The sequence below is a fragment of the Mya arenaria genome, chromosome 2 (assembly GCF_026914265.1).
Source record: "Mya arenaria isolate MELC-2E11 chromosome 2, ASM2691426v1".
In the NCBI taxonomy this organism is placed as follows: Eukaryota; Metazoa; Mollusca; class Bivalvia; order Myida; family Myidae; genus Mya; species Mya arenaria.
In genome coordinates, this window is record NC_069123.1 from 52,802,093 (window position 1) to 52,814,557 (window position 12,465).

Sequence of the window (12,465 nt, forward strand, 5' to 3'; positions counted from 1 at the left end):
CTTACCTTTTGACCTACTGATCCCAATAACAATAGGGGTCATGACCAACTGGCATACCAAGTATGAGGTACCTGGGTGCAAGTGCTCTTTAGTTATTGAGCGGAAAACTCCCCGGAAAGGTCTCAGCTACCTACCATCTCAAAATTAATAAGGGTCATCTACTAATTATGACCAACTGGCACACCAAGTAAGTAGTTCCTGGGTGCAAGCTTTCTTAAGTTATTCAGCTGGAACCATTTTTCAGCTTGAGGTTGCTGTTTTCCACCTGAAGGTCACTGTGACCTTGCCCTTTGACCTACTGATCTCAAAATCTAAGTCATTGCTGGTCATGAATAACTTGCATTCCCAGTATGAAGTTCCTAGACCCTCAAGGATCTTCAGTTATTGGCAGAAACTGTTTTTATTTGCCTCAAAATCAAAGCTATTTATCTACTGGTCATGACCAACCAGCATACCAAGTATGAAGTTCTTGGGTTTTAGCGTTCTCATCTTTTTGCAAAGAACCAAAGTATGACGTACGGACGGACAGACTGACAGGGCAAAAACAATATATCGCCCCCTATCATTGGGGGAGACATAATAATGAATGATAAATAAATGGCTGTGGCTGAGTAATGGCGTTTGATTTCAAAGGCAAATGTACATGTTTTTTATATTGCTACATGAGCTACATACACTGGATCTTACTTATTTTGTACATGACTGATAATATTTCTTTTGAAGAATTTCTTTTTATGAAATTAAAAGAACAGGCAGCTAGTACCTAAGTTTTCATGCCAGACTGGGAGCATAAGGCAAGGCTTGATGACGGATTCCAACACAGCGAGAGCGTTAGCAAAGTCGTCTGGCTTATTACACAGATGCAGGGCCTTCATCCACGCCTGGCGGTGCAGAGGCCAGTTTGGGTGCATGAACGGTGTTGGTATGGAGTTCTCCAGCTGAGCAAGGCTCAGACGCATGGTTGACATGGTCATGACCTTGTTGCCATGTATCGTGCCATTCCACTTGAACTCACTTGCTGCAGTGAGGCTGAACTTATGTGAGAGGTATCGTCGCTTGTCACGCTCCTCATTGTGCTGGTATTTGTTCAGGGCCAGAGTTGCCGTACTGTACTGGTTAACATACTGCTTGTACCCTCCATCCATACCTGAATTTAAAACCCAAACTCTGAGAAAAACAGACATTTTAATTTTGCCTGACTCAAAAACTTAAGTTGTTTACTTACAGTTGTGAAATTTCACCATAAATGAACAATCATCTTTATTACTTTTTAATTCATTATAACTTGAAGTTGTTTATTTTAAATTAAGTGAATAAAAATAAAATATATTAAAAATTATTTTACATGAACAATGAGATCATTAAATAAGAAATTTGAATTACGGTTAGTTAGGAATTGCCTTAAAATGTATAATGAATAACCGGTCCAGCTCTTTAAAACTGGATTTCACTAACTAAATCTAACAAAATAATACAAGACATGCAAAATTACTTTTGGCGTAAGAATAACTTTCAAGAATATAGATAATCTAGCAGATTCATAATTTACCAAGTTTGAAGTATGTCTGTTGGGTGAAGATGGAGGTTGTGGTAGCCAGTTTGCTGCGAGCTACCCTGGTAATCTCACCATCCTTGTTGATGATGAGAACCTCATCTGCATTGTTTGTGCTAAGAGTTTTCACATTGGACGTCGTTGTTTTGATAGTTGTTCCCATGACAGAGTCAGAGAACAGTTTTGGTGTCAGTGAGCCTGTTTTAGATCTAGTAATCATCATTCTGCCGCCATTTGCTGGAAACATGCAGAAATGAAATAACTTACATAAATAAATCAATTCTATATCTTTTATCCTAAGCATGTGTCAAAATTATCCTGCTGATAATTATGTAGGTAAAACAATTCAACTATGATCTTTTAAAATTTACAACACTCCAGGGCTCTCTCTTAGCTTGATATAAAACTGAAGTGACAATACTAGCAACAAATAAGGGAACAACAAAAAGCAACCAGTTAACTTTTTTTAATCGGAGTCCCGAGAGCGATTAGATCATGGCAATCCGTGAACAAATCACATCCCTGTTTTTAAGGTTTGGAAAGGGGCCAAATTTCAGGCCCAAAATCATTAGGATGATTGCCATGCATTACAATGTAGGAGTTGTAGGTACAGAGTACATCTATAAGATCTATGTTGGTACTAACAGAAGATGTTTTCCCTTAAACAATGCACTGATTCAATAGTTAACTTGTGCTGCTCTATGAACTCACCTTGCATATTTTCTTCTTCTGTTTTGTTCTCATCAGTTTCATCCTTCTTAGGAGCTAGACTGATTTTCATTTGATTGCCCTCCTTATTCAGCAGAACAAATGTTGTACCTGGTTTGCTGTTGGGACACACAGACTGAATGTTCATTAACCCTTGACCCTGTTTGCCATCACCACCAACTACTATAACTTTGCTCTCTTTTGACAGAACTGGCCACTTTGGTTCGCTGCTTTGTGAGCTGTCCCCATTGTGTGTACTGTGAGAGTTGTCCCCCTTGTTTACACTTTCAGATCTCTCTTCAGACTTCCTCCCAGAGGTCATGAGGCCAGGTTCAATCGTTTTGACCACCTCCTTGTCTGGTGATGGGGTGATTCGGATGGTAGATTTGGTGGTTGTGGTGGTGGTTGTGGTTGTTTCCACGGTCTCAACAGCAGACACAACCCCCAGGTCTGACGTTGAGATGATCTCTGTAGTCATGTTAGTGGAGTCAGATGACACATGCTGCATTGACATGCTGCTTAGCTGGAACAACATATAATATTAAAATTTCAACCATAAAAATTCAACTGTTCAATATGCAAACTAGAAATGCAGCAATGCAACGAAACAAGGTTTTTAATATGTGCAATCTGAAATTATAGACAATTAATTGATCCACCAATTCTAACAAAAATAACTGGGCAGAAACCATTTTTCTATTCTCAGTAAGGGTGACCTTGACTCCGACCCCCTCAACAGTAAACCCAAGCTAGCTCTTCACATAAGGCCAATTAATAAACAAATATTTTGTTTAGGTTACCTGACCCTTTCTTTGAGTAGATGCTGAGCTTACTGTTTTTATAGTCAGTTAAAAAATGCTGTTTTTTTTTATTCTTTATTCTTTATAAATATAAAATTATATTATAAGATAAAAAAAAAATTAAGAGTATATTTTAAAACCTTTAAAGCTTTATTAAGAAGATAACTTTAACACATTTCTCCAATGATGACAATAACGTTCATACAAAAAGCGTAATAAAAAAATATATAACAATAAAATAAAAACCTACCTACCCTACCTGTTTTTGAAAAGGATGTAATACTAATGAAACCATTATTTTAGCCTAAGCTACCAACACACCAACTTTCATCACTATCCATCATTTCTTACTTAAAATAGTGGACGTAAACCATTTTTCTATTTTAAGTAATAGTGACCTTGACTTTGACCCCTCCCTCTTAAAGGCAATCCAAAGCTAGCTCTTCACATATGCTACCTACACACCAACTTTTATTACTATCCATAAATACTAGCTCAAGTTATTTGGCAGAAACCAATATTTGACGACCAAAAAGATAACATGGTTTAAGTTGAAAATCTGGTTAATTTACAGACAACCAATGACAAAACTTTCCATGACTTTGCATAACGTGTCGCATAAAACAAATCTTGAATGTTTGCAATAAAAAGCAAGAAAAACAGACTAAAAGCAATGTGATTTCCTTCTGTCATTATTAAGGTCATACTACTGTATTGCAACACAAATCAGCAAATCTGACAGGAGCCCAAATTGTAACAAAAATATGCCTGATCTAATTTTAGGACACCAAGTTTGGTAATTAGTGGTTGTAAATGGTTGTACATTAGGCCATATTAAGAGAGCAGACACTACAGTTTTTGTCAATTCATGATTCATAACTCTGGAGTGACAGAGCCGACATGGCTGGTTATTGAAACTTCCCGATCAAATTTGGTGATGATTGGATAAAGGCTTCTAAAATAATTCATTAAACAAAAACAATTTTAAGTAATTTCTATAACTAAAGGGCTATTACGCTTGAGTGAATGAAGTGATATGGCTGGTTAACAAAATGTCCCAAGATATTACTCCCATACACAACCTCAACAAACTTGGTGATGAATAGACAGAGGGTTCCAGAGTTGTTGATAAAAAAGACCAAATTTAGGTAATTTCGATAATTAAAGGGCAATAACTGTCAGGTGACTAGAGCAAAACAGTTGGTTATCATACTTGTCAGAGAAATTATTCCAAAACACATTCTGACCAAATGTGATGATTGAGCAGAGACTTCTAGAGTTATTGATCAGACAAGACCAATTTTAGGTAATTTCTATAATTAGAGAGTGATAACTCTCGAGTGACAAGCAATAAGGCTGGTTATCGTACATGTCAGAGATATTATGCCCATTCACATTCTGACCAAATATTATAAGGTCATATTTGGACAAAGGCTTCTAAAGTTATTGATCAGGCAAAACAAACTAAAAGTAATTTCTATAATGAAAGGGCGTTAACTCTTAAGTGACTCAAGCATTGTGGCTGGTTATCAAACTTGTCCAAGATATTATGCCCATACTATTCTAATAATGTTTGGTGACGATTGTACAAAGGCTTCTAACGTTACTAGACGCCAAATGCCAGCCCAACCGCCCACCAATATGCCACAGGTAAAACCATATTACGTCCTGCTCTATGAAAGGGCGTATAAAACTCATCATCACTGGCAATATAATCATGTGACTGCACATACCACTTCCGCTTCATCTCCATTGTTTAGCCTGTGTTCTATCTCCTCTCGTCTCCGTTGTTCCTCCTCCTCGCGTTGTCTTCTCAATTCCTCCTCTTTCTTCTTACGCTCAGCCTCCTCCTCTGCTTTGCGCTTCGCTCTGTCACTCTGTATCTTCTCCAGCTGGGCTGTATTATAGATCAGACACTATCACTCAAAATGTGCCGTAACGCTCCAGAAAAAATCCAGTGAGGATGACCCAGAGATACATGTAGATAGTGAACAGCACAGACAAGAAATTAATAATGAATCTATCAACAAGGGAACGGAATGATTATTTCTGCTGGCTCAGTCACAAGTTCCTTATTTGATTCTGAAGTGCAAGTGACTTTAGTCCTTACTTAATTTAATGTAAATTTTTCAAAGAGTCCAAAAGCAAGAGTGCGATAACAAGAACCCAAAAATGTGAGTGAAACCCGTAAGTCCATAGTAAAAACTGCACATAAGAATACTTCTTTCAGTTTCCAGCAAATTCTGCTGAGTGCTGTAATATTTAGAAAATTGTTTGTTAAATATGTATACATTTTGGCAATATCAATCGGGAATAAGATTATATGCAAGGAGAACAATAAACTGAATATTGGTTTTTAGGTAACTAGTTCTTAAATAGACCCATTACCATTCTCCACTTCAATGGCAGATTTTTTGTTGTTTGTGCATTTCTCTTCAGTGAGTTGTTCAGTTATTGTCATCTGCCTATTGATGTCATCTCGGAGGTCGCTGATGACAAAGGCAAGCTCGCGTTCGAAGCCCTGTTTATCAAACACTTCGAGTAATTCATCCAGCTGCCTCTTTGTGCTGTAGTACCAAACCCGGTCATCTCCCTCTCTGTGCAAGAAAATTGTAAAAACACGTGAATTTTAAAGGATTGGGAATTTCGATAAATAATTATGTAGGTTCTCAAATATTCTTTAAAACCATTTATTTGTGAGCCTTTAAAACTTTAACAACAGTAATCTACAGTTTCCAAAAGAACTTCTTTAATTGTATAAAAAAAAAATCAGAATTTCCGAAAAGGTTTTTTTTCTCTCTCTAAAACAAAACAAAAATCACTTGAATAAACCTAAAGTTTGCGTGTGTTCATGTTGTAGGAAATCATTTATACTGTGTAATAATGTGCATGATGATGAAAAGAAATATCAACAGAATAATAATCATTATCAAATAATCATAACTAACAAGATTAATAATTATTATACATATATAGCCATAACTTTGCAACATAACATTAACTTTGCAGACATTTTCGAGATATTAACAATTTATTTAAGAAAATATCAAAAAAGAATGATGATCAGGACTGATATACCCTTAAAACAGTGTGTAACGACACACTTCATGGGGTTATTTTAAGTTGCTTAGTACCTTTTGGCATTTACCAAGTGAATTATATAAGGGTTAGAAAGTTGATATAAATCTTACACAATAATCCTCCTTTCTAGGAACCAGTATTTGCGGCCATGTCTGTCATAACCGACTGGATCTTGTCGACACAACAGCCCACTTTTCTCTGCCTCTGATACACAGTCGGTCACACCCTTTACCTAAAACAACAACAAATCTAAATTATTATTAAGTAATGGTACAAGTACATTTCTTACATACAGTCAATCTGCAACATGATCAAATGGGGAACTTATTAACCCTGTTCAGATGCAACTGGAACTTCTCAATTTGGAAAGTATTACCTTTGTAGATGCTGGTGAGACTATAACTACAAGATATGATGTCAGCGCTCTAAATGAAAGGAATATCAACACAACGTTAAACAACATTCAAAGTATGTTGTTTATTCAAGACTTAAATGTTACTTAGAAGCTGAAGATATTTTTCAATTTTCTGAGCAGCCTTATTTACAAATTCAATGTACCTGATGAGCTCTACAAATATTGCATAACCAGTCATCGTCAGGAACTTCCTCCAACGGGGGTTCTACACATGCCAGATGATACACAGCAGAGCAGGTCTCACAACATAACAAGTCTCCAAGCCTGGAAAAAAACAATAAAACAGTTAGGATGATATTTCAGATAAATAATCAGAGATGAAACTCAAAACAATTTAACTCGCTTCAGCAATTGAATTTTGTGTAACAAAACTCTGTCTTAAATATTTTTAAATGTTTTATACATGTACATGTACATATTGATAAATTTGCTACTTTTATCAACATACTTGTGACATGCTCTGCAATGATCATCATAATGAATATTTCCTTCCATCAGAATTTCTTCCCTCACTTTGTTGGTGGTTAGAAACAGGTCGGTGAGAGTTTGTAACACCTTCACTTTGTCGTCAACAGAGACAAATGGAAATTCAGCTTTTTCAAGGACTGCTATTGTTTCTGAGAAATCTCCCGAAGAATTCCTATCACTTTCTAGGTATATTCTTGTCACTTCAGCCCAGGTCATTGAATCATTGAAAAAAAATGACACATTAATACTATCTTTGACATCTGATGGTCCAAATGTAGAACTATTGTTGTCTTCTTCACGTAATATTGCTTTGAGTAACATAATGTGTATTTCTGTGTATAAATTGCACTGTTCCTCTGCTAATAAACAAGCACAAAAATCTTCGTAAGTAAATGGTGACAATCTTACTATACTTCTGAAATGTCTCAAAATCTCATAAATGCCTAAACATGGCATTATAAAATTAGTTGGAATTAATAAATCATTGGAACTTGAGGGTAAAATCAGTTGTGTCACTTCAATATCATCTGGAATTTCTGGGCTTTTTGGTCTCCGGAAAAAAACAACCTTACGCTTGCTTGTTGTACTTCCACTCTCAACACTAAAATCAGAATCAGAATCATCATCAACAAAGGATCTATCGGAATCACCATCCAAATTTGACAGATCATCAAGATTTTCACTTCCAGGATCAAAAGATGCATTGCCAAAACTATCTCTTGACATTTCCTCATCATCATCATCAAACAAATTTTGAACAAATGCTCTTCCTCTATGGGCAGTATCTCTCCTTCCCCTTTCATATTTTCCTCTTACATGTGTGCTTGAAGAAGAGTAGTTACTGAGAGGTGTACTAGCTCTTGAATTATTGTTGTCACCAACATAACCGCCACCAAAAGCTTTGGGTTTTCTCAAAAAGTTTGCAGATCTTGGGGTTTGAGTTCTTGGTGGCCTCCCCCGACCACGCCCACCACCCCTAGGCATGGTTCCCAACTGAAATGGTACCCCAACACTGTCACGTGCTATTTAAAAAATGTAAACAAACACACGTGCTCATTGCCCTCAGATTACACGAATAAGAATCCATTTTGTAAATTCGGAGGCCGCCATATTCCATAATCTAGTCACGTGACTTTTTGTATCATCCACAAAAGCGCCGTTTTCAAAAGCAATAATGAAACTTCTTGGTTATATTATACGTAAACATATTGCCACAACGCAAACGTACGACAAGAGTCACTATATTTTAATTACTAAATGAAAATAGGTCATATCGAACGGGAATTTCAATCGTTTTCTTGTTTCTCCTCGTTTTGTCAGTCCGACGCGTCTTGCGTACTGCGCTTTGAAACCCTGTTCGGTATTGGACGAATACTTCTTAGGAATTTCTTCTCCTGTTTGAAATTGAATCAAATAAGGCTATGTTTGATATATGGACCATGATGAAAGAAGGGCAGGGGATTATTTTGAAGAATTGTGGCATTGATGTTTGGACACAAGGCCTAGTTTTCTTTTGCTGGTTAAAATCGACCATTAAGGTTTGGCCAATCAAATTGCTCGTTACAAATTGAACAGAATTGTTTTGACAGCGAGAGTTTTACCTCAAAACGAGATTTTACGAGAAGACATCTTTGTTGTTTTTTTACAAAACTTTGTATCAACTTTTCAAAAGTTACAGAGCATGTAGATCTTTAGTCCAGACACGATTTAAGGAAGATTTGATTAAATAACTTTGAATAACAAATAATTTGCTTCGGTGTTTAGTACACAGGTGGCGTTTCGGCATAACAATGCTAGGGACCATTTCAAGAAGACTGGGATAATTTCAAAAGATCTAAGAATCAACGCACGAGGCCCGTCTTTAATTTCCTCAACCAAATTGTTTGACGATTATTATATAAATGTTCCAAACTTAACTAAATATTGCAATTACTCAAAATTTAAGCTTTTTATAACCTAAGTCGATCAAATATAAATTAGCTGCAAGTTAGATGTAGAGGATATTAAGATATGCAATATATTTCTCAGAGTGAACACCAAAAGTAATATTTCACTAGTGGTTGCATGCATGTGCCACGATTGAAATATTTATTTTCGGTGTACACAAGGTGTTACCAGAACATTGAGTTTTTAAACTGAAACAATTTTTTTTTATCAATGCTATAATTAAAAAAAAAGAAAAAAGATATTTAATAGGAAAAGCGCGCGGAACTTCACCAATTTAAATGACGTCATACCGGTTACGAAATTAAATAACGACATTTTCTTCCCGGCACTGTATGCGTTTAAATCACCATTTTTGACACTGAAACGGGTGGGATGTGAGAAAACAGTGAACTTATATTTCAATAAACTCACTGTTTAAAACGGTGAGTTTATCGAGATACTTTCATAAAACCCACCGTTATATTTCATTAAACTGGCACCAGCAAACATAAAATAAAGATATATATTATATATCTTATCACTAGGTCGAAAATAATAACTTGGCCGAAATTACTTTGATTTCAATTATTATGCCAGTGCCTAAATAATCGAACAACTATTCAATTTTAAACTACGTACATATATACACGTGCACGTAAACACAAAGTACATGTATGTTACTCCCAGATAAAAAGTAAATAGAGACCCATATTTTATACAACGTGTTATTTGAAAAAAGATTCTCCACCAATGTCACACCAATATGATGCCGTCGTCATTGGAACTGATGATGTACATATATACTCAATGTTCCTCGTATATCGTACAAATATGATCGTATCGTACAAATATCTTATTCAACGAAGATATTTGCACATGGCATGCGTGTAGATCGTGTATATGTTAGTTCATGTAGTTCATGTAACCATTTAATTTCTGAATATCGGACATTTCTGTTCCATAGGTCCATTCTTTTTTTCTTCCTTCGAATTATTCTCGATATTTGACTTGTTGAACTTTATCTTAAAACCAAAAAATATAAAGATTTTTTTTCTTAAATGTTTGTTTCACTTTATGATACATATCCTGAATTAGTTTTCATAACAATTTACATTTGTCCCATTCTGTGCACCACATATTGTCTTTATGGTGTTAAAACCTTCTTCTAAAGATATTGAAATTTTGTCCACTTCTTGTATCGTCACCCATAACATCAGACTAGTCGACTAGGACATTATCTATTCAAGTTATAGATAAATTTATAAACTTGAAACAGATCCGCCCTTGCTTAGTCGCTATACTCGTTTAGACTCGCCCTTTCTCTGACCATTTAAAAGGTCGTCGTTGTATATTATCCATTGCTATTTTGGACCACATAAAGGGTGAGGAACATTTTATTTGATAAATGGTTAAAATATATTTACAAGAGACCCTTATTTATAATTACATGTAGCTATGCTGATTTTCCCGCTGATATGATAATTGAATTTCAGATCTTTGTCGAAGACGACACCAAGATCCTTTTATTTTCAACCCCTGTATATAACTTTTATTTCCGGCCACCTAGGATTTTAAGTAAAGATCATTTGGTTCGTGGTTGACGAGTGCATTGTTTTCCAATTGTTTACTCTTAATTTGAGGCATCGATTGCCACTCGTCTGACCTTGCATTCGCATTATTGTCATCTTTGAGAATTGTCGACTTCATTTTGTCTGATAAATCTTATATATGGATATAATCCGCAATAAAAGTTATGTTCTTGATATCAGGCTGTCTGGCAAGTTAATTATGAAAATTGGACAGTAGACAGGTCCCCGAACACGGTGAACTCAACTTAAAACATCTTGCTACCGTGAGAAGCTCCTATTGATTGCCAATCCTTGCTTTCCTCATTACATAAAACTTGTTTATTCAAACTGGAGAAGACTCCTATAATATCACCATTTTCCAAACATTTTTGAGAAGTTTTTTGTGTGAACCTTATCAAACGCTGATTTAAAATCTAGGTATACAGAAGAAAATATGATATTAACGTTTTGTTTATTATATAAGGCTTCTGACCATTTTTCTTCAGTATTCATTCCAAAGGTTTAGCACTTGACGCAGAAACTTTTCTTCTGAAATCCATGGTGCTTATCTATTAAGCTTTTGTTTTCAGAGGCGGTACACTGTGTTTTGTTTTTTCTCATGTTTGCGGCAGCATAGTTGGCCTGGCAGATATAGCCTCGATCAGTCACGATTTCTATGCTTCCTGGGAGTAGGATTAAATTTATTGGTCCCAGATGCTTCACAGTGTTTTAAAGGCCTAGTTTAAGCCTTCTATAAGTGACCCCCATCGAAAACCGTGTATTTGTATACAACTTTTGTTAATTGATCTTAATCTAATTGCCTAATTGTCTTACCAGATCTCTGATCTAAGTATCCTGCTGTGCAGTTTTGGATGTTTTATGATAGAATTGGACCCTAAATGGCCCTGAGCCAATAAACGAATTCAAAGGAAATTGACCCCTACTGTGACACCAGTGCAATAAGCAGGAGATGCACAGCAGGGGATTATCAAGCCAAACATTCGTGCACGTGCACATCGGGATTCGAGTCCATGATAATCGAAAAATCCTAAAAAAAATGTATTGTTTTGTGTACTTACTGGGTTTTGTTAACGATTTACAGTCGAATGCACGACAAAATTTAGCGTAGTTAAAAATGCCACGTTTAAATTTTAGGATTTTTAGGCCAACTCGATGCTGGTGTTTCTAAGTCTATTGTCGCAACTCGGTTTAATGAGAGTGGATCGACTAGTGTGCGTTTTGTTAGACGATTTAGGGATACTAGGACGGTATGATGACCGACCTCGCTCATGTGCACCTAGGGTAACCACTCCCATTCAAGGCGTATACATACGTCAACGTCATTTGCGCGAACACTTTGCATGACGGCACAAGCAACCGCTGTCGGGATTGTCGGATCTCGTGGTAGGCCGATACATAGAAGGACTGTGTCTAGACGACTGAAGGACTATCAAATTCGCTGCCATCGCCATTATCGAGGACCCATTCTTTCCGAACGTCATCGAAGAACAAGGCGTCACTGGACTCGGAATCATCTTCGAAGGCGTGATTGGAACAATTTTGTGTTCATTGATGAATCACGCTTTAACTTTTAAAGTTTTTGGTCAGAACTAATCGTACTTGAGGGAAATGTGACCGCCAGACGATATATTGACGAAGTATTGCGGCCTGTTGATATGCCCAATTATGCGACGTCGACAGTCTCACCTTTCAGCACGACAATGCACGGTCCGCATACGACAAGAATCACAATAGACTTAATTCTTCCATATAAATAACATTAATATCATGACAGTATAATGGCCCTCAAAGTCACCGGATTTAAACCCGGGCCGGCTATTGAACATGGTTGGGACGAATTAGGACGTCGTTTACGACGACGTCACCCAGCCCCACGGACACGTAATGAGCTTACCAACGCATTGAGAGATGAATCGACTCTTATTC

The 12,465-nt window shown here is 36.5% G+C and overlaps 1 protein-coding gene across 2 annotated transcripts in view; it reads right to left on the minus strand.

Moving 5' to 3' along the window:
• LOC128205699 (nucleosome-remodeling factor subunit NURF301-like) overlaps positions 1-8,566 on the minus strand; it is a 39,708-nt gene extending 31,142 nt beyond the window's left edge. Inside the window, exons 1-8 of one of the 2 annotated variants that reach the window (XM_052907593.1) lie at positions 7,005-8,566; positions 6,700-6,820; positions 6,252-6,373; positions 5,449-5,657; positions 4,794-4,957; positions 2,264-2,783; positions 1,550-1,789; positions 764-1,147 (exon numbers count right to left, since the gene is read on the minus strand). In XM_052907593.1, coding sequence (XP_052763553.1) covers positions 764-1,147; positions 1,550-1,789; positions 2,264-2,783; positions 4,794-4,957; positions 5,449-5,657; positions 6,252-6,373; positions 6,700-6,820; positions 7,005-8,008 — 2,764 coding nt within the window. In that variant the 5' untranslated portion in view covers positions 8,009-8,566. The remainder of the gene's footprint in view (positions 1-763; positions 1,148-1,549; positions 1,790-2,263; positions 2,784-4,793; positions 4,958-5,448; positions 5,658-6,251; positions 6,374-6,699; positions 6,821-7,004) is intronic. The other variant, XM_052907582.1, reaches the window with a different exon arrangement.
• Between the last annotated feature and the right edge of the window lie 3,899 nt (positions 8,567-12,465).